The sequence below is a fragment of the Cebidichthys violaceus genome, unplaced genomic scaffold (genome assembly GCF_023349555.1).
Source record: "Cebidichthys violaceus isolate CVI_PGR_0920_01 unplaced genomic scaffold, fCebVio1.0.p SCAF_21, whole genome shotgun sequence".
NCBI lineage: Eukaryota > Metazoa > Chordata > Actinopteri > Perciformes > Stichaeidae > Cebidichthys > Cebidichthys violaceus.
In genome coordinates, this window is record NW_027176384.1 from 4,376,751 (window position 1) to 4,403,788 (window position 27,038).

Here is a 27,038-nt window from a genome sequence, read left to right on the forward strand (position 1 = left end):
CCTACGGTACAATACCAGTTCCTGGAGACACCGGCATTAAACAAATCATCTGCTTGAGAATCGTCCAATGCAAGAGGCTGTACACATGCACACATACAGAGGACACACATGTGCATACCCTACAAGTATTTGACTCTTTCTCCTCAGGAACATCCCAGGCCAAAATATGAGACCATCCTCCTCCAGAAGAGGCAGAGGAAGCAGAAAACTAAGAAGAAGAAGAAGAAAAAGAACGAGGTAGGGAACCACTTGTTATCTAAACGCTGAGGACCACATTTCCCACAAAGCCTGTTTACATACCTAACTAAAACACGGACATGTGTGACTTCCATTCTTGTAGCTGAACCTGACTTTCAGCATTACCAATGGAAAGGTATCACACAGGGATACTCTTATTTCACAGCAAGACATTCATTTAAGACACACACTATATATTCCCATCATGCCTTGCGAACACTGTACTGCGTTCTGTGGGTGAAACAAACCGCTATCAGTTGATCATGAGACTCTTCCATCTGGCTCAGTCGTCACATTTTGGAGTCAGACGGCTCCCGATGAACCAGATGGATCCAGAGAGTTTGCTCTCCAAAGCGTGAGTCAAACATTAGTGTGATAATCTGATGATTGGGATTGATCTAGATTCCCCTCTGTAAATTGGGTCAATCACATTGAGTCCTGTTGGCCCACATACATGCCGCTTGGGCAACAGATGGCCTACTGCCACGGCCCGAGTGAGGCAGGAACTGATTGGCGCGGCGTGCGACCACCACCGCAAACATCACAAACCCTGATCTGAGGACAGCAGCACAGGAAACCTGGAGGATCCCACTGGTATCGACACGCGCCACCTTCTGGCTGTGTTTCCGGAAAAGGAGAAAAACACCTCACAGTTCTGCCACAAGGAATTAAAATGGTTCATTATTTATGGCAATACGAAAGTGATAAACACAGTTCAATTTGTATATTTTTGTATTTAAATAATAATGATTATTCCTGGGCTGCACTGACGAGGCACTTGCTATGAAATGTACGCTAGCAGCTAGCATATTTCTATTTTCCTTCACTGGCTAGCGTTGCATTGATTTGGATTGAGTGATAGGTGGAGGTGTGTTGAGGATGTTGCTCCACTTTCTCCAGTTCCAGAGTCTTGGTTGCCAATAGCTTTGGAGAAGCTACGGGTCATGATCTCCCTGGTGTCATCAGATAGTTTCGGAATCGTGCTGCTGGAGGCAGTGGTTAGTGTATTTCTGCTGCATTCCTGCTTGTCGCATATTCTGGGCAACATTGTGGAACCTCTTATTTACGTAGCGCTTCATGTTGTTTGGCACTACTCGATCCGCTCCTCCACAGACCTTCAATGTTTCCATTTTTTTGTTACTTTGTATCTGTGCCCTGTCCCACGTAGGCAGAAGTGATCCCCCTGTGAACACACATCAAAGGAATTCGATGTCATAGCAGTGTTATGTGGGTGTTATATCCCAAATGTGAACCAATCAGATTGCTTGATTTGGGCTACCCATTTTATAAATACAATTATACGATTACCACTCAGACTTGTCTAATCCGTTAGATATTATCAGACATTTTGTGACACTGAGATACATTACAACACAGATCCTACAAATCAGCTGTCGATTTGACTAAAGGTCCTAGTGGGCTGTGGTCATGAGAACATAGAGGTTGGGATTCACACCTAAAAACACTGGCTCTCTGCATTTAACTTTATTAGTGTGAATAGGCTGCTACCATATGGTGATACACAGAGAGATAAATACATCAGATAGTTTAGTCTGTAGCTGCTATTGGCTTAATTACTACCAATAATATAACTATATTCATAGAAATGAGATGAAGACAGTAGATGGTCAGAAAATGGCATGATTGTGCAGATGTTTACATATGATTATGAATGAATGTGTTTTTCTTTGTCTGTGTGTGTGTGTGTGTGTGTGTGTGTGTGTGTGTGTGTGTGTGTGTGTGTGTGTGTGTGTGTAACCTGTCCCTCTGTCTTGCAGCCAGAGAAGCAGCAGGATGGGACAGTGACAGGGAAGGACAGATGGAGACAAAAACTACTGTCTGCCATGGCTGCAGGAATACCGGTAACCTCTCCTCTCCTCTTCCTCCTCACCTCCCTTTCCCTCTCTTCTCCTCTCCTCTCCACTTACTCCCTCTGCTGCTGGCTGCTGCCTATCTGTTCTTCTCTTCCTGTCCCATCCTCTGGCTTCTACAGTCTCAACTCCTCAGGTATTTGTGTGTGCAACTTCTTTTGCATTCTTTTATTTTTTTTTTATTTTAAACATTATTCCAGATATCTGATGGTCACAGCAACTAGCTGAGCCTTAATCATCTTTTTAAGTGTCTTTGTGGGTCTGAAAGCATGACAGAAGTGTTATTTCTGGGTCTGTTGGCTAGTTGAAGTTGGACATCACGACCCACAGCTCATCTCTTCCACTGTGCAAAAAACGACATCAATAATAACTGAGTGTACAAATACAGTCAGTATGAACGCAAACAGAGGCTCCAACAGGTGGACTGTTTTTGTTCCAAAGCAGAGGGAAAAGGTCAATAAGTGAGTCTGAAAAGCAAGAACTTTATTTGAGGCTTAAATACTTCCTAGTTACCAAATGTGTATTAGTCCGCAGCTGAAAATAGTCGCCAAGAAATATACTACACGCTGCTGTTTTAGTGATGTTTGCTCAAATCTACAAAGTACAACTGTTTTGGGAAAATGCAGAGCTTTCACTGCCAGTGACAGGTCAACATGTCCGCTGAGAGGAACGTCTGCACACCTGCTGTTGTGAATGGTGTAACTGTATTTCCGCATCTGCAAGCGACCGTCCGTGGAACTAAATTAAATAAAGACACAAAAGAACACGAGACACGAGCGGAGACAAAGAGAAAGAGACAAGCGAGAGAGACGTACGAATAAAGAGAGACCTGGAGAAGCAGTGGGATGGAGAGAAACAGAGGGAGGGCGGCTGAGTGGGAGTGAGGCATGCTGGGCAGGAAGCCAGGGGTAAGATAAGGGAACGTCACTATGGCGACACAGACCTTTCTTTCTCTCTCTTTTTTATATATACACACACACACACACACACACACACACACACACACACACACACACACACACACACACACACACACACACACACTTTTGCTACCTGAGACAGTGGATGTACTGTAGCATCAAATCTAGAGATTATATTGACAAAGAATGAGACGTCACAAGACGTCAACATCTCAAACACCACTGACATACAGTTATCGAATAGACACGCCTTTATTTCTTTTTTCATGACTCCTACAAACCATATTAACATTCATTTGGCAATGTGGCACTTTGAAATATGACGGACATGCAGTTCTTTTTTTTGTTTTGTTCCCTTCTGGTTTATTTATTGACTGAAGCCACGTTTGTTCCTCAGTGATGGACTTCTCACATCATTTTAAATAAGGAGCTGTCAGCGTTAATAATGTGAGACATACGATTTTACATACAGGATAATTTTAAATATTTTAGCTATACGACCCAAGATCTTCATTTGCTTGCATTTCTTAACTGGTTGACTATTATTTAAGAATTATTTCAACATCATAACAGCAAGGAACCACATGACAGCTCCACGATAATTTTTTTGCATCTCTAAAATGTGATGTATTGCGTGATTGCAACAAACACCAGATAAGGACATGTTAAACATGTAGCAACACATTCCTCCTACACAACTGGAAGAGGCTCTGCTAAAAGCTCATGATTACCAATTTTAACTTAACAAACCACAAAGCACCGAGCAACTAAATGAACACGCAGCCAAAATACAGATTCCAACAGTATAAGTCCTTTAACTCACTGACCCAGCAGCCTAAGAAGAGAAAAAATAAAACTTTTAAAAATAAACCCTAAAACACGGAAACGAGTCAGCATTTTTGCACCGTCAATGGGTTTTTGGTTAGATGCCTGAAATAAGGTCTGGGGTTAACACAAGCTGAAGAGATTTGAAAGTTTTGTTCTACGATATAAAATTGGTGCGTAAATATCTCTATTATCTATTTTGAAGCTTTTACGTGTCTTAAAAAAAGGCTAAATGAGACTACTAAACGTCATCACGCCAACAAGTCTGCTTTTACAGCTTCCTTGTGTATACTCACGCAACTGTAGTGTAGTTTGTTTCTAGCCTAAAGTTAGCTTTCTACTTCTGGGCAATTGCATTAATGCCTCAAAAATCATTTGTGAAGATTATCTTTCTGATCAAAGCGTATAAGTATCACTCGCATTTGTTTGCCACCGAGCGTGCTTTCTGCAATAATCCAAAATAACTTGGTGTACTGCAGAGATACAGTACATGTTAAATGAAAGACTAGGGAAGTAATTCTGCACATTTCTTTGGCATAATAAAATTAAAATAAAAACATAAACCATAATAAAATCTCCTGCGACACATCTGTGAGTCCCGACCCAGTCTTTGGAAATGACTGTTCTAAGCAGACATGCAGCAGATGATAAAACATTTTATTATAACCATAAGAGACTTGACTTGTGACCAAAGACTTGACACACTTAACTTGGACTTACGAGTTAGATGTGAGCATCACTTTCGCACATCATAATGTTGCTGCTGAAAGAATTTGTTGTGCAGCCCTAGTGTGTAGATAAATATCTAACTAAATGTGTTTGCACATAGCTCTGAATGCACTGTATGCTTGTGTATTTTATTTTATAGAATAAAGCACCTGGAACATTAACATTAGGCATGCTGATATGATTTTGTTGCACATATTTTCATTGCTTCCCAGCTAATCTGCTCAGCAAGCCCAAACACACTAAAGGACAACCAAGGTGAGAGAGAGAGAGAGAGAGAGAGAGAGAGAGAGAGAGAGAGAGAGAGAGAGAGAGAGAGAGAGAGAGAGAGAGAGAGAGAGAGAGAGAGAGAGAGAGAGAGAGAGAGAGAGAGAGAGAGAGAGAGACTTTGCTGGGCTTTCCTCAACGGAGGTAACAAGCCCAATATAACACCTGACCCATTTACTACAACTATTCACTGTGACGGCTGTCCCTACCAACCATCACTCACACTCCCAGTCTGAAGGTCTTTCCGTCCCCCAATAAGTCCTTCCCTCAGGTTAGTCAACCTCTATGTGTGCACTGTGTTGTCACTATTGGCCGGGGAGCCAGCAGGCAGTCAGTGGCCGTATAAAACAGTATATACATACTGTATGTTTTAATTATCATTATTATTTAAAATGTGCTATTTATAGGTTCAGCAAAACGGCGTTAAAGTAAAGAGCGTTGTGTTGGATGAAGTTCAGGTTGTTGTGTGGATGTCTGTGTGAGCAGAGTAAGCATGCACTGTGCCAGTGTATCCACAAGATGGTGGTGTTGTCATGTTTATTTGCATATTGATGGCGTTTCAATGTACAGGCCTTATTATGTGGTCTGTGTGTAAACTCCCTGCCTGCCCAGATAAGTATCTCCCACTGGTTTTGAATTCAGGGAGCCATGCCATAAACACTCATTAGAATGGTGGAGTCAGCAGATATTTCTGCCTCCCTGTTGAGCACCGGACCATTCAGAACTTTCAGAATTGAGTCCAGCTTTCACAACGCTGTCTTTTGGATTTTTTTTTCTTCATCTTTCCCGAAGAAGGAGCACAAAATAACAACACAATCATCGCTTTTATTGCCACTCCTCGCCCTCCAGGGACCAGGGAGGTCAGAGGTCAGTTAGTTATTAACAGGCTGTCACAAAGATGGCTTTACTGATCCACGTTTTATGCACACTGTTTTTTTTTTTTTTCATTTCAATGAAATCCCCATATTAGTGCCTGGAAAGGAAAACACTTGTTCCCAGCTGGTCTCTAAATGTAGGATGCAAACTGTAAAACGGACCATTGTGCTCCTTTATGTCTCTCTTTTGAGACGTGGAAGCACTTCCTGTGGAGGCGGTGAATAGCAGATGCTGCTCGACTCTCCATTCGGCTTTTACAAACCGTTTGAAAGGAGTAAAATTAACTGTGATGATGCTTTTCACATCAGGACACTTCAGAGATAGATAAGCTTTAGCTTCTTTTTCTTTCTTTCTTCTCTTTTATGACGTCTCAGTATCTCTGTGTTCCGCATCACAGGTTTCCCAAACAATAGTTGATAAAGCATCGGCCATTGTATGAGTGACTGACAACTTTTCCGTCTCTCTTTTCCTCCCATGTTTCCCACTGTCCTCCCTGTCAGGCTGCCATAGAGAAGTTGACCTGGAAAGACCGTCTTCCTGGATACTTCATCAACGTTTCCTCTATCCTCTTTATGGTTAGTACATAAAAAGCTGCCTAATGCTCTGCTTAGGATCATACATTTGCTCAGCATGTGTGGTGAAAGCACTTTAAATTGAAAGATAAACACACAGTTAATGTACATAAATGAGAATATGATTGACCTACTTTGATGTGGTCTTTGAAATATTAATTCCTGCCTCTGCACTGCGACCATAAGACAAATATGGTCGAGAAATGACTTATTTATTTTCTTTTATTCCTTCCTTTCTGCTCCCAGTTTGGCTTGACGTTTTCAGCTGTTTTCGGCGTCATCATCTACCGCATCACGGTGTCGGCCCTGATGGCGATGAGCCCCGACCCGGAGACCAAGTCCAATGTTCGGGTGACGGTGACGGCCACCGCGGTCATCATCAACCTGGTGGTTATTCTGATCCTCGATGAAATCTACGGCGCAGTGGCATTGTGGCTGACAGAGCTAGGTACAGAAATACAAACAGTCATTTGCTCTTATAGCGCGGTGACTTCGAGAACCCAATAGGTTGCAAATTTGGAACACACAAACAAACTGAGAAAACACAAAAAACATTTACGAACAATGCTAAAACTAGAATTCCTAGCTAGCCTCAACAATTTCAGAGTCATTCTATCTCAATTACTAAATTATAATTAAAACATTTATTTGCTTCCATGCCAAGATTAAATGAGACGCTAAATATGAAGCTAGAGCCGGCAATGGTTAGCTTAGTTTAGCACAACAAATAGCTGTTTCCCCTTGCCTTAAGTCGTTGTGCTAGGCTAAGCTAACCGTAGCTGGCTGTAGCTTTTTACTGAATTTACTGAGCTCAATATCCAGCTTACATTTACCTGTTCTACATTTACATAAATTCTTTATGTGATACAATCATATTATCCTCAACACGATGCCATATTTCGAAAACGTTTAAAAAAAAGCACAAAGTCACAATTGTTTTTACGTAATCATCATCTGTATGGGAGTATTTGGGTGTGCGAGAGACAGTAAGAGTCTTTCTGCTTCTTGGTGGGCAGTTTGATGAAACTTTGATGTTTTCACGCTCCAGTCGTCCCATCAGTCATCCCAGGAGGTTTCAACCACACTTACAGTCATATTCAAAACCTCTGAAATAGAGGAAAATAATGGGACAGAGAAGTGTGAGAAAGAGGGAGTGTGTGTATGTGTGTGTGTGTGTGTGTGTGTGTGTGTGTGTGAGAGAGTGCATGGATGTGCCATGTGAAAAGTGTTAGTATTTTATCCTACTTTCAGCCCAGTGATCATGTTATGACTCAAATTCAAGAGTCAGACAGAATCATCCCTTCAAACTTGGTGTTCAGTTGCTATCAGCCTGGACTAAAGACACACTGAAGAATATATTACATATACATATTCTGGTTTCTCATAAACGGGCTAGGGGCTTATCCCGGCTTCTGAAAACAAGATATTGTGTTTACATGTGCAAACACATACGCGGGATTCTCCAATAACCCAATTATAAACGTGTTACTCATTTCCACATTCATAGATACTCTGAAGTTAAAATTAAGCGCCTTTGACATTCTTTCCAACCTGCTTGCCGTCCTCACAAAACAACACCACGCCAAATCTTTCTTATAGTCCCACTTCACCTGTCTTTCAGAGATTCCCAAAACGGAAACCAACTTTGAGGAGCGCCTCATCCTGAAAGCCTTCCTGCTCAAGTTCATGAACGCGTACGCGCCCATCTTTTACGTGGCCTTCTTCAAGGGACGGTAAGTCCTGCGTAGGAGTGTTTTAGTGCAGCGCTGTCCTGTGAAACAGTGCGTTTTTCAGCTAACCCAATGGGTTTCATTCAGCTTAATGAGGAGCATTGTCTCAAACCACGAAGGAGCGTTTAATCCTTCAGTTTATTGATGAAAAAACGGGTGAATCCAAGTGCAGCTGCTCAGTCCTAATTGTGTTTTTTTTCTCGCAGGTTTGCTGGTCGACCTGGAAACTACGTGTACGTCTTCAACGATTATCGGATGGAAGAGGTTCGTTACCTTTGCATCCGTGTTTCCTTTCATTTGGCTGAATGAGCAAAAGGTAACGCGATAATGAATGAATGTACAAACGAGGTGCGTGTCTCCCTCAGTGTGCGCCAGGAGGCTGCCTCATTGAGCTGTGCATTCAGCTCAGCATCATCATGCTGGGGAAGCAGCTGATCCAGAACAACATCTTTGAGATCGGCATCCCGTGAGTAGACTACATTACTTCTGTTTTTAGTATGTGCTCACTTGGTGTGTAGTGTTCTAAATCTGGAGACATGGAACGCAGAAGAGTAACAAAGTGGGATATTTTTTACAAACAGTCTGAAGAGCCAGCGCTACTTCTATGGCCTCATTCTTTGACACACACTTCTAACACACACACACACACACACAAATTCCTCCCATGTCCGCGCGGTAGTTCTTCTTCTTCAGCTCTTACACGCTAATCCCAAAAGGGGTCAGAGGTCAGCTCTGTTTATAGCAACTGTCACACAACAGAGGTGCCTTTTTTGGCCTCAGGGCCGCACCGTAACGGTCGCCGTGAGCGCAGCTTGACCTCCCGTCCCATCAGGTGAGCCTCATCAAACACGGCTGCTTTTCTCCAGGACGTCCCGAGGGATCGGCGAGCCGCGGTGCATACCGTCTACATACCATCGACTCATCTGTTTTACATTCATCCACTTAAAAGTCTTCGCACCTGGGAGCCCACCAGTAAAAAAATCCACAGACTTCAGGCAGTGCATCAGAGGTTCAGACCATTATACCCGACCCTTAAAGCTCCTGTCTAAAGATGGAAGTCTGAGGCCACCACCACATCGTCCCAGAGAGGATTCAGGCCTCATTCTGAGCTCCCACCCATGAGACCAATATAAATGACTGGCCCACAGCGGCCATGGCATGTTGAATTATTTAACAAGGGCGTACGTTTTGCCCTGGACAGTTCCATTAACGTACTGTGACATATTGAGGTTTGAAATGTGGACTTTAAATTGTGCAGCTCCCGAATTGGGCCACAGTTTTGTGTGCATTGTGTGTCGCAAGGATGGAGAGACGGTTTAAGGCAAAGATGCTGCGTGATACACTTTATTTTTAAAAGACACTTCTGAAAACTCCTGAAGTTGCCTTAGAGTCATCCTGTTTTTATGTTATTCTCAGTTTCAAAGTAATCCAGTGATAGTTTTCTGTACATACATGTGAAGGCTGCCAACAGGAGCTGCTAATAGCTAATTCGGCATACTTCTTACGGTTCCAATTTGTCAAAATCAACTGAACAGGCTAAAAACAACACCGCTCATGTTCTAGCCCACAGTGTAAAACCTTGTTAGTGGGGTGGGTGTTGAGGGAGTCCACAGTGTCAGACTATCACGGTATATCACACACAGTGAGAAGAAAAATACATAATTTGGTTAAGTGGACTTAACACTGTGGTGGTTGCCATAATGTATTTCATTAAATTCAGTACTGAATCAAAGCCAAAAATTCCTATTTTCTATAATTATTCAAAGTTGTATTAAGTGATTTTGACCACTAGAGGGCAGAAAAATACCTACAACATAGCCCCTAAATGCTGTCCAAAGTATGACACTCATGGTTTACCTGGTGAACATTAGCCTACTTACACATCAAGCAGACATCATTCCATGTGGAGTCATCTTTCTGACCACCTGATGGATGTAAAAACCCAACTCCTGAGAGAATATGGAGTTCTTTGGCTGGTCTGAAAGGCTAAAAGCTGCATTAAACTGCAGTGAAAATGGTAATTATCTAAACCCCTTTGAATGAAATACTGATGCTTTTTATATTAAATGGCTCATTAACAGATTGTTACATTTTTGAGTGAGGCCTCGCATTTTTCCACAGGTCACATGACCTGGCAGAACAGGGCAGTTGATACAAAAGGGGAGAAAAGGAAAACGTACATTATACGTTCACACAGAGAGTCAAAGAGTCCTGACCTACATCTGAAACCTCATCTCCTTGAGACCAGCAGCAGGGAACAGGACTGTGTGTGTGTGTTTAGAGTGTGTGTATGGTTGTGGACACGCATGTCTGCATGTACTTTACATGACTGTTTGTGTGTTTAAAGGACAGTAAACATTTGTATTTTCACTGCCTCTCTGAATGTGCCATTGTGTGTGTGTGTGTGTGTGTGTGTGTGTGTGTGTGTGTGTGTGTGTGTGTGTGTGTGTGTGTGTGTGTGTGTGTGTGTGTGTGTGTGTGTGTGTGTGTGTGTGTGTGTGTGAGGTGACCACATGAATAATGCAGTCAGGCATTTAGCTGCTCTTGTTAGAGTTTTTATTAGCGCAGTAAACACAGTCACGTGCATGCACAACAACACTTACACACACACACACTGCCACACCCAATAATGTGTTGTTCATTAAACACACATGCATCGGTTCACATGCACACACATACTGTGAGTTGGAATTATTCCCACCATTGCACACACACACAGAATGCTTTTGTACTTTACCTGGCTCTCTCTGTGCTCTCCCACGAACGCCAGTCTGTCTCTCATGTCCCAGGGAAAGTATACTGAGTGCACATCGCGTACGCTAGCACCACCCTGCTTCACATGCACCATTCATATATACACTTAGGTCCAGCGCCTTGTAAATTAAATACAGGTAGTTTATTTGTTTGGGAGGCGCATTTATTTTTCAGTGGAATTCCGTCTTCCAGCTGCAGTAAAGATGGATCATTTTAAACTTTGACAAATACCATCCAACTTACCTTGAACAAATGAGAGCAATTATGTTATGACTGCTGTCAAAGCTGCAGTTGGTAGTTTTAATAAATAAAAACTTTTTGTCCTATTTGGTTAAACTCTCACTGTATCCTGACAGAAGTGCATGAGGCCGATAATCTATGAACAAATTCAGTTTGTCTGCTTCCTCTTAGTGCTCCTAATGGCATTTGCAAGAGAACGTTTGATCCGGCCACTAAAATATGTTTCTGAAAACATTGCAGGTGAGAAATAGGCAACGCAGTAAAGGAATCTTTACTCATATTTAATCAGCGCTGCCTAATTTGGCGGTTTGATCTGAGTTCACGACCTCCACTAGCAGTGATTGACAGCTGCGTTAGAGACTCCTCGGCTCTGATTGGCCTTTTTTCCCTTCGGGCGCGGTGGAATCTTGCAAATGCCTCTCGGAGCACTGAAAGGAGGCAGAGGAACCAGATTCTTTCACAGATTATCCATCTCATGTACTTGACAGTTTGAGCATCTCTACTTTCAAATCAAAGTGTCCAACTCTGACACGTCCTGGAATAATGTCAAAAAAGACACCTGACGGAAATGCAACACACAGCAGTCTGTCCTTAGATCACTTTCCTACTACAGGAATCCTGTTTAGTCACTGCTGCATTACATTTGTAAACAACATTCACAGTTATGTATACATTTCTTTGTGTCAGATTAGATTTATCGTTTTTATTTCACACTTTTACTCACTAAATGTTAGGACTACTTCCCTTTTAAACTTATTTTTTTTTCTTCCCCTTCCCCACCTACTCTCCCCTCCGTCCTGACAGGAAGTTGAAGAAGCTGGTGCGTGCGTTGAAGGATAAAGGACCGGCGGAGAAGGAGATGGAGGAGGAGAGGCCTCCACAGCAGTGGAACCTGGACTACGCCCTGGCTCCCTTTGAAGGCCTCACGCCTGAATACATGGAGATGAGTGAGTCTGCATGCACACACACACACACACACACACACACACACACACACACAGAAAAATAGCTATAGGGACAAAGTGCAGCCATTCAGGCACCAACGTAGGTTTAAAATGACAGAGTGCTCCTGTGCATCACTGAGAGGTGTTATGTAATCTGTGTCTGCGAGGACCTCGTCAGGTAAAAATGAACACCTGGACTGAGGAGCAGGATGTATTTGTGTTCACACACACTCATCAAGACCACGCTTATGACAGCATTTGTCAGTTGTTGAAATGTTGTACGCTGACCTGACGAGGACCTTTACCGGAGAATTTGAACTATGACTCTTGTAAGTCACAACTAACAGCGTATTTGTCATTTTTTTTAGTGTGCAGGGCTTGTTGCATTCGTCCACATGCAAAAGTGCACTCACCCTGTATGTACAGTAATTAATTTACACTCATGTCCATCACAAACCAAAGCACATAAACACCAGAGATTAAAGGTTTTTCCTCCAGGCCAGCAAGTAATGAGCAAGTGACACATTATTTTGAATGGCTTTCAGTTTCGTTCACCACGGCCCTCGTCTTTGGTTAGAATGCCACAATTCTATTTGCTTTTTCAGGCATTTTTCTAGTTAAAAATATAAAATAGAAAGGTACCGTTGTTCCTCAGTTGTGTGAATTTGATAGCAACTGACACCGTGCGTATACAGTACAGGCCTGTCACCGGCTATATGGAGAGAGTTAACAAAACAATCTGCTAGCGTGATGTTTTTTAGACAGGCATCTGTAGAGTTTTGGGAGCCTACAGGAGTAAGTAGAGAATGCTGCAGCGTGGCCTTCTAAAGATCTGTAATGTAATGTAATCAGTGCAGAGATTGCATTACATATTTATGTATTTAACAAGTTGTAACTCAATGTCCAACCTGTTTTCACACTTTTGTTGCGTTGGATGGTTGCAATCGTGGTGAATGGTTACATTAGTGAATTCAGACCCTACTGAGGGTCTGACAGTGGCCCGGTCAGCTAATTAAGAATATGATTATTCTTCATTTTTCCTTCAGTTAATGTTTCTGTACAGCAAAATGTCGGCATTAAAGCGCCAGTTGACCCCAAAATCAGAAATTGACATCGGCCCTCTTACCTGTAGTGGGGTAAACTGTCCCTTTTAAGTTCATTCTGTCAGGTATCACAAAACGACAGACAAGAACCCAATAGCACGACACAGAAAACAGTTCAGGTGTAGAAACCGGGTTTAATAACCAGCAGATGTCAAACCAGGTAGTAACCCGCGTGGCAAACAAATCCAGTGGGAGCAGGCAAAAGGGAAGGTCCAAAGTCCAAAAAGGCAGGTCAATACACGGATAATCAGGATCAGAATCGGAATGACAGGTTGCTGGATAGCAAGGGAAACACACTAGACAATCTGGCAGAGAACTGAGGGAAATGGGCCGGTACATATACACTGAGGGGCTGATTGCTGATGTGGAGCAGGTGAGTATGGAGGTGGGGCAGGCCAGGTGAAATGAAATCAGCAATTAGTGCAGAGCGGGGGGGAGTGGCAGATTCTGAAATGACATGAGAGTTAGTGTGGCAAAACAGGAGACGGACAAATGAAAAACTAAAGCGTGGCTGAAGTTGTGACAGAACCCCCCCTTCTAGGGACGGCTCCTGACGTCCCACCGGGCTGGTCAGGATGGTCCCTATGGAAAGCTGAGATGAGGTCAGGGTCCAAGATGTTACGAGCTGGAACCCATGAGCGCTCCTCAGGGCCATAACCCTCCCAATCGACCAGGTATTGAAAACCCCTTCCCCGCGGTCGTGACTTGATGAGACGATGGACAGAGTAAGCAGGACCCCCGTCAATGAGCCGGGGGGGTGGCGGGGGTCTGGAGGAGGGCTGGAGCTGGCTCTCCTTTACGGGTTTGATCTTGGAGACATGAAAGGTGGGATGAATTCTCATGGAGCGAGGAAGGCGGAGACGGACTGCAGCAGGGTTGATGACCTTAGTGATGGAGAACGGGCCCACAAACCTTGGGGCCAACTTCCTAGACTCTACCCGGAGTGGGAGGTCATGTGTGGACAGCCAAACCTTCTGACCAGGAGTGTAGCAGGGTGCAGGGATCCGACGGCGGTTGGCATTTCTCTGGTACCGGTTGGACGAACGCAGGAGAGCAGAACGGGCCCGCCACCAGGTGCGCTGACAGCGCTGGATGAACGCCTGGACAGATGGGACCCTGGCCTCTCGCTCCTGCTCCGGGAACAGTGGAGGTTGATATCCCCGAGAGCACTGGAAAGGAGAAAGCCCTGTTGCTGAGCTTGGAAGCGTATTGTGAGCATACTCCACCCACAGAAGCTGTTTGGACCAGGAGGTCGGTGTCTGGGATGCAATGCAACGCAAGGCAGTCTCCATTTCCTGGTTCATCCGTTCCGTCTGTCCGTTGGATTGAGGATGGAACCCAGAGGATAGGCTGACCGTGGCCCCCAACAGCTGGCAAAACTCTGTCCAGAAACGAGAAGTGAACTGTGGCCCCCGGTCTGAGACAATATCACAGGGGAGGCCGTGCAGACGGAAAACATGATGTAACATAAGTTCAGCTGTTTCTTTGGCAGATGGTAATTTAGGCAACGGAACAAACTGAGCAGACTTAGAAAATCTGTCCACAATAGTCAGAATGGTGGTGTTACCCTCTGAGGGAGGCAGTCCGGTGACAAAGTCAAGTGAGACATGGGACCATGGACGATGAGGAATAGGCAGTGGCTGAAGAAGACCAGAAGGGGCATGGCGAGCAGTCTTGTGCTGAGCACAAATCTGGCAAGCGGCGATAAACTCCTTGGTGTCCTCTTCAATGGAAGCCCACCAGAAACGTTGCTTTAGCAGAGCTAGGGTGCGCCTAACCCCTGGGTGACAGGCAAGGCGAGAAGAATGTCCCCACTGGAGGACCTGAGAGCAGAGACTCACAGGCACATACAGACGATCATCAGGGCAGGCACTGGGAGCCGGGTGGTCGGCCTGGGACTGTTTTACCTTGTCCACAATGTCCCAGGTAACTGCGCCGATGACCACCTTAGTGGGGAGGATACTCTCAGGCTGTGTGGGACAGTTGTCTGACTGGAACTGACGGGACAGGGCATCTGGTTTGACGTTCCTTGTACCTGGGCGATAAGACAGGGTAAATTCAAAACGATTAAAGAATAATGCCCATCTGGCCTGACGGGAGTTCAACCGTTTGGCTGACCGGATGTACTCCAGGTTTTTGTGGTCTGTCCACACCACAAACGGATGCTTTGCCCCCTCCAACCAGTGCCTCCACTCCTCGAGAGCCAGTTTGACAGCCAGTAACTCCCGGTTTCCAACGTCGTAATTCCTTTCTGCTGGGGACAACTTGCGGGAGAAAAAAGCACATGGGTGTAACTTTTGGTCCTCAGCTGACCACTGAGACAGGACTGCCCCCACCCCGGAGTCTGACGCATCCACTTCCACAACAAACTGGTGTTCAGGATCTGGAAAGATGAGAATGGGAGCAGAAGAGAACCGTGATTTTAACTCCTTGAACCTCCTTTCTGCAGCAGGGGACCATTGGAAGGCTATCTTCTGGGAGGTGAGGGCTGTCAGGGGAGCTGCCACAGAACTATAGTTGCGGATAAACCTACGATAGAAATTGGCAAACCCAAGGAACTGTTGAAGCTTCTTCCGAGTGGTGGGAACCGGCCAATCCGCCACTGCTTTAACCTTGGTGGGATCCATATGAATACGTCCAACTGAAATGATGTATCCCAGGAACGACACCTCAGTGGCATGGAACTCAGACTTCTCCACTTTCACAAACAGCTGGTTCTCTAGGAGTCTCTGGAGAACACTGCGGACATGCTGCACATGTTCCCGTTCAGTCTTTGAAAAGATGAGGATATCGTCAAGATATACAAACACAAACCCATTGAGAAAATCCCGGAGCACATCGTTCACTAAGGCTTGGAATATTGCAGGAGCATTAGTGAGTCCGAAAGGCATAACCAGGTACTCATAGTGGCCTCTAGGGGTGTTGAACGCCGTCTTCCACTCATCCCCCTCCCGGATGCGAACAAGGTGATAGGCATTCCTGAGATCAAGCTTGGTAAACACAGAAGACCCTTGTAACAGTTCAAATGCAGAAGAGATGAGTGGGAGGGGGTACCGGTTTTTAATGGTGACATTCAGACCGCGGTAATCGATGCAGGGTCGGAGGGATTTGTCCTTCTTATCCACAAAGAAAAATCCGGCTCCAGCAGGGGATGAAGAGGGACGGATGATGCCTGCTGCCAGTGAGTTGTTAATGTAGTCGTCCATGGCCTTGGTTTCAGGGGCTGACAGAGAAAAGAGTCTCCCCCTTGGCGGTGATGAGCCAGGGAGGAGGTCAATGGCACAATCGTACGGGCGGTGTGGGGGAAGCGATGTGGCCCGTACTTTGTTGAACACCTCCCTTAAGTCATAGTACTCGGATGGGACACCTGAGAGATCTGGGAGCTCATTAGAGGAAGAGGTGTTGAAGGCAGGTAGCAAAGCAGATTTCAGACAGACCGCATGACAATGTTCACTCCATTGTAGAATGGAACCAGTCCCCCAGTCAATATGTGGATTATGTTTTATTAACCAAGGAAACCCCAGGATGATTGGGTGCTGAGGAGTATTTATCAGGTGAAAGGTAAGTGATTCAGTGTGGTTACCAGATATGCCCAGATGAAGAGGAACAGTGCGGTGGGTTACTGTGCAGAGGAGGCGCCCATCCAGAGCAGTCGCCTTGATAGGCTCGACCAAGGGTTCCTGGTTAATACCCAGTTGCATGGCAAGACCACGATCCAGAAGGTTGGCATCGGCCCCGGAGTCAATGAGGACAGAGACAGTGTGTGATTGTCCATTACAGTTGAGCTGGGCGTGAAGTAGTGGACGAGAGGGCATTTCAGAGTTCATGATATGGCTCACCAGCGCCCTCTGGATTCCTGGTGAGCCCTGTCTTTTACTGGACAGGAAGACACATAATGACCTCCCTGCCCACAGTACATGCAGCAGTTCTCCCTTTGGCGCCGCTGTCGTTCAGCCGCTGACAGCCTGGTCCGGCCAAGTTGCATGGGTTCAACCGGGTCTCCAGAGGCACCGGTGGGAGGAGAAAACATTGAAGTGGGAGGCGACGATGGAGGACGTGGAAGGCTCCGGGGAGTACTGATCAGCGCTCTCTCTTGTCTCCTTTCTTGGAGACGCCCGTCAATGCGGATGGCCGTGGCGACGAGCGTGTCCAAATCAGTCGGAGGATCCCGAGCCGCCAGCTCATCCTTGATGCCATCAGAAAGGCCGTTGTAGAAAGCGTCAGTCAGGGAGGAAGCGTTCCAGTCACTCTCCGCAGCAAGTGTCCGGAACTCAATGGAATAATCAGTCACTCTCCGGTTCCCCTGAACCAGGTTTAACAGTCCACGAGCAGCCTCTCGACCAGGGGTAGCATGATCGAACACCTTCCGAAGACCCTCAGAGAAGGCAGTCACAGAAGAACAGAAAGCCGACTGCTTCTCCCACTCAGCGGTGCCCCAGTCCCGAGCCCGCCCAGTAAGCTGGGTGATCATGAAAGCCACTCTTGACCTCTCAGTGGGATATGTGAGAGGCTGAAGTTCAAAAGTCAATTTGCACAAAGTCAGAAAAGAGCAGCAGGTACCTGGAGCTCCAGAAAAGCGCTCCAGAGCACTTAAGCGGGGTTCTGGACCCAGAACAGTGGGAATAGAAGGACTGGTGGGTGGTGAAACCGCTGGCGTTTGTCTGAGCTGTATGAGCTGCTGAAGCTGATTGCTCAGAGCCTCCAAATGTTGGTTGTGGCGTGCAGAAGTCTCCTGGAGAGCCGTCGCCATAGCGGTGAATTGCTTCTCATGATGGTGTAGGGCAGCAGCTTGTGCTGCCATTTCCTGCCTTATTTTCTCCATGTCGGCTGGGTTCATTTTTGGCCAGATTGTACTGTCAGGTATCACAAAACGACAGACAAGAACCCAATAGCACGACACAGAAAACAGTTCAGGTGTAGAAACCGGGTTTAATAACCAGCAGATGTCAAACCAGGTAGTAACCCGCGTGGCAAACAAATCCAGTGGGAGCAGGCAAAAGGGAAGGTCCAAAGTCCAAAAAGGCAGGTCAATACACAGATAATCAGGATCAGAATCGGAATGACAGGTTGCTGGATAGCAAGGGAAACACACTAGACAATCTGGCAGAGAACTGAGGGAAATGGGCCGGTACATATACACTGAGGGGCTGATTGCTGATGAGGAGCAGGTGAGTATGGAGGTGGGGCAGGCCAGGTGAAATGAAATCAGCAATTAGTGCAGAGCGGGGGGGAGTGGCAGATTCTGGAATGACATGAGAGTTAGTGTGGCAAAACAGGAGACGGACAAATGAAAAACTAAAGCCTGGCTGAAGTTGTGACACATTCATAGTTTAAAGGGGGGTTTGTGTGTGTGTGGGAGGGGGGGGGTGTCCCAGTAAAAGATGACTGATTCACTGCCTGGGAGGGGAAAGTTACTATTTGGAGGCGATAAAGAGCTACAGGTGTTGGGTTGTCTGAGGACACACACACACACACACACACACACACACACACACACACACACAGCTGTAGGCAGGCCTTTTGTACTATTACGACCAACTGCAGTCATGACAAACCAACACCTGCTCAGTAATATCGCTTCTTGGGGAAAAACAATAAAGCGAAGAACTGAATGTTTATTTGAAGGGATCAACATTAAAGACTGAAATGTATTTCGTTATTCTGTTGACATTTAAAATATATTTTATTGTTTTAGCATATTTCTCACATGTTTAGCTGCGTTCTGTCACAGACTGCAGATGCCAGCAGTAAAAAGAAAGACATCAAAGATCCTCTCCAGACATATTTAAGACATAAAAAACAATGTGTGGTTTTTCCACAATAAAAGTCAATTAAGTCTTCCTAAAATCATCCAGTCACTCTCACTCATGGAAAAACTGCAAATATTTGTCTCAAGCAGACGGGCAGCTGAGTTCTGGATGTATTGAAGTTTGTTGATGATTTTGGTGGGTGAGCCGTGCAGGAAGCTGTTGCAGTAGTCCAGTCGAGAGGTGATGAAGGCGTGGATGAGTGTTTCAGCGGCAGCGGAGGCGAGGGAAGGGAGTAGACGGCCGATGTTTTTGAGATGAAAGAAGGCGGTTTTTGTGATGTGATCGATGTGGCGTATCTTTTTCTTTCACCCTCTTCCTTTCCAGCTCAGAAAAAAATCCCGGTAGCCAGTTGTCCGTGCTATTTAATGACATAATGCGTCAACGAGAGCTCGAGCAACGCGCTGACAACATAGCTGGCCACGTTTAGCCGTTCAGTAGATTTGGTCGTAGTGTGAACGTTCGATCGTAGAAGCCAACTGGGCTTATTTAAAGCCTCCACCTATATAATAGTAAAATTTCCCAATATTACAGAGAACAAAAAATTAATATGCACAAGATATGACTACGTAAAATATTATTGACAAGATGTTTTTGCAAGATATGAAATATCTCATTCACCTCCTATTAAAAATAAGGAGATGAATGACTTTTCATCCTGTGAGCAGGATTGGACCCTTTGGTCAGATACAAAAACTACAACTGCTCACACCATCTGTAGATTTTGGTGGAATCAAGAGCTAAGTTAAGCAAACCAGAGTTTTAACACGGTCTAGAAGCTGTGCCATGACATGCTAATGAGGACAGAGGGAGGACGGTCGAATGAGGGGAGAACAGAGAGAAGACGGTGCTGATGTCACTGCAGGGCAAAGCCAGGAATGTAAGAAATATCTGAGCTCGACATGCAAACACACACATAGCTGTGAGATGTATGAATGGGTATCTCTGGGTTATTTGTGTGTGTGTGTGTGTGCGTGTGTGCGTGCGTCCTTCTTTGTGTGCTCCCGGGCCCGGCCTCGAACCCGTCAACGTCGGCTCAGATAGATAGCGAGGGGTTATTCTAAGCTTGCCCTGTAGCACTCGCACCCGCTCCGCTGTCGTATTTTCTTCCTCGCCGCTCTTTGTCTCGGCGTGGCATCCTGAGGTGAGGCCGCCAGTCTCCGGCTCGCTGGAAATCCCCGTTCCCACACTGCTAAGGTTCCACTGCTCCGTCTTTCTCATGTTTCCCTCTCCGCATTCTTAGGGAGCAGGTGACGGTGGTTTCGAGCATTTATTGAAAGTTCATAGCAGCAGAAAATAAAAAAATTAGGTTATATCTTTAAATCAATGAGGTAATGACGTGTCACCTAGAGTTCTTGAAGAAAACTCGCACGCCTCTAACCTTACTATTTAAAACACTTCTGCATCAGGCACACTACTTGTGTTTTACATAGTAAGGGTTTAGCGAAGATGCATGTGTTTGGGAAGTAGTGAGCATCTGGATAAATCACAGTTGGATTATACTGCACGAGTTGCAGCCTTAATGCAGCTGATCTGTGACCTCCCCGAAGCCGAAAGGAAGCTGGAGCGGCAAGCCTGGACTCGTCTTTGAAGATGACTGTCTAAGTGCTTCCACACTGACTTCTGCCATGAGGAGGCTCCTGACTGAACAATTCAGCAAAATGTAGGCGCTCCACTTATTCGACATGCAACGCAACACATTCAGAATTTGTTCCCATCTTAACTGTATTAGGCAATTTAGCGCTTTAAGAGAAAAAAAATCAAAAGGTCAAAAGCTTTTTAAACATAAACAGCAAATATTAAACCGTGCAGCCAAGTCTTATGAGCGTCTCCTTTAAAGGTACGATGATGATGTGATGTCTGGTTTAAATTCAGGCAAACTCTCTTATATTTTCTTTTGTTGTAAAGCACTTTGTAACTTTGGTTTTGGAAGGTGCTATATGAATAAAGTCACTACTACTATTTGTCTCTCCTCTGCTGCATACTGGGCTGCAGGAGTCATCGCTGTATCCCCCATGAGGAATACAAGGAGGTCTGTCGTGTTATTAGTCTTGAATGAGTGCGTTAGACTGTGAAAATAAGTGCGTTTGTAATACCAGGCATCTGTCTCTCTGTCTCTAGTCCGTGCTGTCCAGAAGCACTACACAATTGCAACTATCCAAACCCACGAATCACACTCGCAAAATCAATCTGCACACGTTGAGAAATGTTACTTTTTAAGTGTGCTTTGCAAACCCACCCTCTGCTGTTGATGTGAATGACAAAAACACACTTTCAGGCACACAAACAAACCCTCTATTCCTCCTGATGCTTCACATAATTTACAATGGTGGCACTGGTGCTCCCAGTTCTAAAATTGTGTCCACTGTGTTCAAACATTTTTTGGTTGCAGTCCGGAGCCCCATCAACTGTCGTTTTAATTATCAGTCACGGATGTTGTGTGTCTGGGTTATCTAATCAGACTTACATAACACACACACACCAACGTTCCACACACTGCTTAATTGTAAAAAAAAAAAAAAGGTCTGGTGCAGTGGAGTGTTTAACCTTAAAAGGCGTCCTCTGAACCACAGAGCGGGTCTGGACAGACAGCGTGACTCCCGGCCAGACAAATGGCTATTCACCAACACGTCAATCCGACGGCATCTCGGCGGCGGTTTAAAATGTGTGTGTTATTTTGTGGATTCCTTTTTTCTCACATGTGGGCCGCCTCTCATGCCGGCAGAAATGGCTGTGGTTCTTTCTTTTTTTTAATGCCAGCTTCACCATAGTAGAGCGGACACAAAGATGTGTTTCAAGAGAAACACAGGACAGGGATTGTGAAGTGTCTTGCATCACATGGCGTCTGCCATTTTGTAAACATGAAGCATATTGCATAATTCAGTCATTATTATATAATTCTCTCACGACCTCAGTAACTCTCATTACTATTTTAGCCAGACAGCTAGACCTAAGATAATATAGACATCATCTAACCTGCAGTGGATGACCGTCACATCTGGTGTGGACACCACTGGAGTTACCTCAAGGTGAACTTCTGAGGTGGATCTAAGATACTCGGAAATTGATTTCTCTCTCGAACAAATTCTCTTTTAATTGGAATACTGAAGAACCTCTTCAGAGGCTCAAAATATCCCAACAGGGATGTGCTTTGAGATAAAGCTGGACAAAGACTGAAGTGATAATCCTCTGATTGCGAACTCCGCTGCGAGGCAACTACGGAAATAGGGGAAGCGCTTTGCAACGTTTGCAGCAAGGACAGAAGTAGACACAGTAGTAGACACCCATGATGCTATGACGTAAACTTCGACCTCAAAAGCATCTGATGTATTTTCTCCATCAAACTGCAGTCAGCAACTTGAAGAAAGTCTTTGTTTAAACTGCCCTGCGGTAGAAAAGTGTAACTTTTGGTTATCTTTACGTCTGTTATAGAGCGAGTTACGTAAGTTCTAGCAGTGGGATTTTCCCGTAAGTGAGCAGCTGGGGGCCACACTCATTTTCGATGTACATTTGAATGTCATCAGCATAATGATGATAAGAAACAATGGGCCTCATTCAACAATACCTTTGCAAGTTTTCTCTTTCATTTCTTCTTGAGAAAGAAATGTCTGCGCCAGATTGATGACGTGCTCTTAAAACACAGAATTGTTCGTACCTGTGTTTTTTTTTGGGATGCCATTAGTCATTCAGTGTTGAAGTTTAAAGACCATATCGCTTTGTGAAACACAGTGGAAACCTACTATAGTAATCACTTTTGTTTAGATCAAATTAATTACTATAAGTAGAAGATTAGTATAACAAATTACCTCTATTTCTCATGTGTGGATATGTTGCTGTTTTACTTTATATGTTCTTGCGCCAGTGTAAGCGTGTGTACAGGTGGCATGGAGCAGTGGGGATTATGGGTAACACTGCCTTGAATTCCGACTCCACAAATCTAATTTTGAAAGGGCCTATTAAACATATTCACTTGGGCCAAATTACCTAAATTATTTTAAAAGTATATGTCGGTGTTCAACACTATAACACGTTTGATGATTGCCTCTCTCTTTTCTCCAGTCATCCAGTTTGGGTTCGTCTCTTTGTTCGTGGCTTCGTTCCCACTTGCTCCGCTCTTCGCTCTGCTCAACAACGTCATTGAGATCCGACTAGACGCCAAGAAGTTTGTTACGGAGCTACGCAGGCCGGTCGCCATACGTGCTAAAGACATTGGTAAGCTGGTGTGACGCACATAGAAAAAAAGGAAAAGACTAACAGACAGAGCATAACTATCTCCCATTCTCCCATACAACCAGGGTTATAAACTAAAGATAACTAAAAATATCAGATTTGAGATGGTTTTGTAGATACTAACAGTCAATGCAGTTTGTAATATTAAGTAGCTTGCTTTATGTAGCGTTCTGAGACCTTTACAACCACATTGATTTGAATTCATTAGCTATCAGAACCCATTTACAATTTTCTCACTGCGCTTAATTCAGATCTTTCCCTTCTCTTCTCCTCCCCCTTATCGCTTCAACCATTCTCTCTCTCTCTCTCTCTCTCTCTCTCTCTCTCTCTCTCTCTCTCTCTCTCTCTCTCTCTCTCTCTCGCTCTAGGTATATGGTACAACATACTGAGTGGAATGGGGAAATTCTCAGTCATTATAAATGTAAGTATTAATGCATTGTCCCTGCATCAATCTGCTTGTTGAATTAGTGATGAAGGCAGAAGAAATGCATGAAAATAGTAAAAAAAATTGCAGAGAAAGCAGACATCTTTACTCGCACCAAAACAATCTAGACTGATAAATAGCACTAGAAAGAATATGTAATTTGGATTTTCGTAACATGACATGAAATGGTAAACGTTTGTAGCAGTAGCTCAAAGTGGGTGCGATTAGCCTCGTAAAAGACTCTACTTCAGTGCTTGAAGTGGAGAAACATAAGTGCCAGTACTCCCCTTATTCTCTTGTTGGCATGTGTATCTGCAAATCACTATTACATTCTGAATTTCTACAGGGAATAAAAGATGTTAGGGGATATTGAGTTTGGGAGTTCTTACCCAAGACAATTTCAAAGTTGTTTTTTTTCCTTAAGACTATGTGATTTCACATCCTTTTGGACCAAAAAGCTTCAAGACAAAATATCTTTATTGTAAGTTAAATAATAATATTTTATAGCTAAGTAAGGATTTTATCATTAACACATATTATAGCCTTAAACTGATTATTTCATTATTCTGGAAATGGTTCCTCTTTAAAATCATATTCTGTAAATCAAAAGAGCAAATTCAGAAAACGTTTAAATAATGTTTTATTGATACTTTAAATTACCCGTCGCTGAGAATGATAGTGGTTATTATCAAATAGAGATTTGACCTCTACGTTTGCTCTGAGATGTAATCCATCATGACCTTGTGAGGTCCCAGAGTCTCGTCTGAAACACCTTAAGGTGCTGATCTGTCGAGGTCAAGGTGTGTTGTAGAGTCAGGGAAGTTCTGTTTGGGATTTGTCCTTGGCCGGCGAACCAAATCCTATTCCGTTTACTTTTAATATGAAAGAGATTTGTGTAGGATTAAGAAAAACAAGCAGCAGAGGTTTGTATTTATTCTAGAGCTTATGGGGCATTGGACACATATACAAACACTTAAGCTGCCCCAGGAGCTTCAAGGCAGTGGAAACCTGGGAGCGGAATTCCCCTTTTGTGCATGTATCTTATATGATTTCTACAGACTTTGTTTAATACTAAATTAATACATCTGTAAAATACGTAGTTTAGGAGAACTGTGCTTTTAAACTTCTGAAAATTTACAGTCTGACCCCTGCAGCTCTTCCACAACCTCTTGTTTCATGGTCTGCTTATTTTTGACAGAAAAATGTTTCGCTCTGTCTCTCTGTTTCTCCCCGGAGGCCTTTGTGATCTCCTTCACATCAGACTTCATCCCTCGGCTCGTCTACCAGTACATGTTCAGTCAGACCGGCACCATGCACGGCTTCATTGACCACACGCTCTCCTACTTCAACGTGTCCAATTTTAAACCTGGCACGACACCGCAGAACTTAGAGCAAGGGGCCATCACCGTCTGCCGGTAAAAACTCACACACACACACAAACACGCATGCAAACACACTCACAACACACTCACAGGTTATGGATATTGGTCGAAATCCTTCAATTATAATTTGTTTAATTACCTTTGTGACAGGCATTGATAAATACTATGAAAACAAATGTGATTATTTCATTCAGCATTCATCTTAAAAAGCCACCTGGTCAATAAGAATAGATGCACACTCACTGATTTGTAGGGGGCTAACCCGAATAGTTGACTAATCGACAATTCAATCTAAGGAGCAGAAACATGTGGTTATGAAATAAAGGATAATAGCAACAATATTTGCTATTTGCAATATTTGTAATGACCATTTTCTTTTTACTGCCAGTTGTCTCTGTCTCTTCTTTGGTGCTGAAGTCCATCTCCAACTGACTTTTCTCTTTCTTTCCAAGCCTTTATTCATATCGAGAAAACTTTTGGTCGACGACCTGAACAACATTTGCACTTTCCTACATTCTCACTGGATGCAATACTTACTGTCCCTGGAAACTGTAAAAGAACATCACATTCTTTCTGTTTTGTTCCATAAAGCAATCAAGGAGACCTTTGTTTATGTTATTGCAGAGTACGTAATAAAGCTAAGGGGTGCAGAATTAAGCTAGCTGGTTTTGTATCATGACAGGATACCAAAATACTCTGGGAACTGAAATATTAGCATTTGATACAAACGATGATATATCATCTGCATAAAGTCACATATAGTGTGATGTTCAATGATTTGTATATAAAGTAGGACTGATGCATTTGATGAGTAATACTTGCTATTGTTGATTGCTTGCATGTATGCACTTAATGCACACAGGTAATCCCTTTCTGGGTGTCTAAAGGCCCTTTTCTGCATCTAGTGGAGACATCGCACACATTTGAGCCTGAGATGGGGGGGAGTTGATGATTCTACAGATTTAGAAATACAGTGCACTATTGTATCGTCTTTGCATTTTTACTCATGCCAGTGGCAAGCGTCTCTTTCATAATAATCAATATAGAGCGCTGTAGAGGAAAAGGTCATGGATGCCGGCGCCCACAGACAGAGGTCGGCCCGCTGTTACATAAGACAGCTAATAATTACAATGCAAGAATACGGCCTTTGTGCCAATGTCGTGTGGTACGTCACGCCGGAAACACGACGAGATACTTGCATGCCTAGGCGTGAAATTGGCTGGAGAATGTTCCAAGAAGGGTGTGTGTTTCTCTGCAGTGTGTGTGCTGTTATATAGTGTATGTACAGACTGCATCCAGACAGTAGTCGCTGCTTAAGGCGACCGAATCAACTCAGTATGTAATTCAAAGTATGTCAGATCTTTCTCTTTCTTTCCTTCTTTGTTGTTGGCCCAGTTATTTTGGGACTCTAGTTGTATGGGTGAATTTATGCAGGAGGGAGGGGAAGTAGTAAAGAATGCATGGATGGACAGAGAATGGAGAGATGAGGGACGCTATTATTGAACAGAAGATGAGATAAAGCTGGTGGAAGGGAAGTATGGAAAGATGTAGAAATAAAACAGACGAAGGAAAGGAAGGAGAGAGGCTCTGTGGTTGGGTGGGTGGATACATAGATGGATGGTGTGACAGAGGCCAACCACTATGGTAATAAATGTTTAATTACATTTGAAAACAGCAGTGCGAGGAAGTTGAAGGTTTCTGCGTCAGTGGGCAGAGCACCACTCTACTTATCTGCAGACATGTTTTCTCTACTTTATTCACAATGCCAGATGAAAATGTTGGTAAACTGTGACTTGTGCTTAGGCGGTCAAACTTTCGCCAACGTCATGAAAGATTTGTTTCAGAGAAAAAAACTAGCTTTTACACTTCATTTATATGGACCATAAATGGTGGTTAACCATTTCTATGGAAGAATCGGTATGTTGCGATAGTGAATGGATAACAGACGCAGCAATTTCAATTTTACAATTTACATTTCATAATTCACATTTACATACGCATTTATAGTACAGGAAGTACAGATGTTTGAGGTAGGACTGTAATAATATCAGATTTTCTCTACACGAGTAGCAGGGCAAACATATTTCATAATAACAATATGATCGTGATATCTATAGAAAATGTGCACAA

The 27,038-nt window shown here is 44.0% G+C and overlaps 1 protein-coding gene across 2 annotated transcripts in view; it reads left to right on the plus strand.

Annotated features, from left to right (window-relative positions):
* ano2b (anoctamin 2b) overlaps positions 1–27,038 on the plus strand; it is a 67,030-nt gene that overhangs the window by 26,074 nt on the left and 13,918 nt on the right. The window contains exons 13-23 of one of the 2 annotated variants that reach the window (XM_068716992.1): positions 148–237; positions 2,016–2,099; positions 6,223–6,297; positions 6,541–6,742; positions 7,916–8,027; positions 8,231–8,288; positions 8,390–8,490; positions 11,823–11,965; positions 22,932–23,084; positions 23,471–23,523; positions 24,763–24,941. In XM_068716992.1, the coding sequence (XP_068573093.1) occupies positions 148–237; positions 2,016–2,099; positions 6,223–6,297; positions 6,541–6,742; positions 7,916–8,027; positions 8,231–8,288; positions 8,390–8,490; positions 11,823–11,965; positions 22,932–23,084; positions 23,471–23,523; positions 24,763–24,941 (1,250 nt within the window). The remainder of the gene's footprint in view (positions 1–147; positions 238–2,015; positions 2,100–6,222; positions 6,298–6,540; positions 6,743–7,915; positions 8,028–8,230; positions 8,289–8,389; positions 8,491–11,822; positions 11,966–22,931; positions 23,085–23,470; positions 23,524–24,762; positions 24,942–27,038) is intronic. The other variant, XM_068716993.1, reaches the window with a different exon arrangement.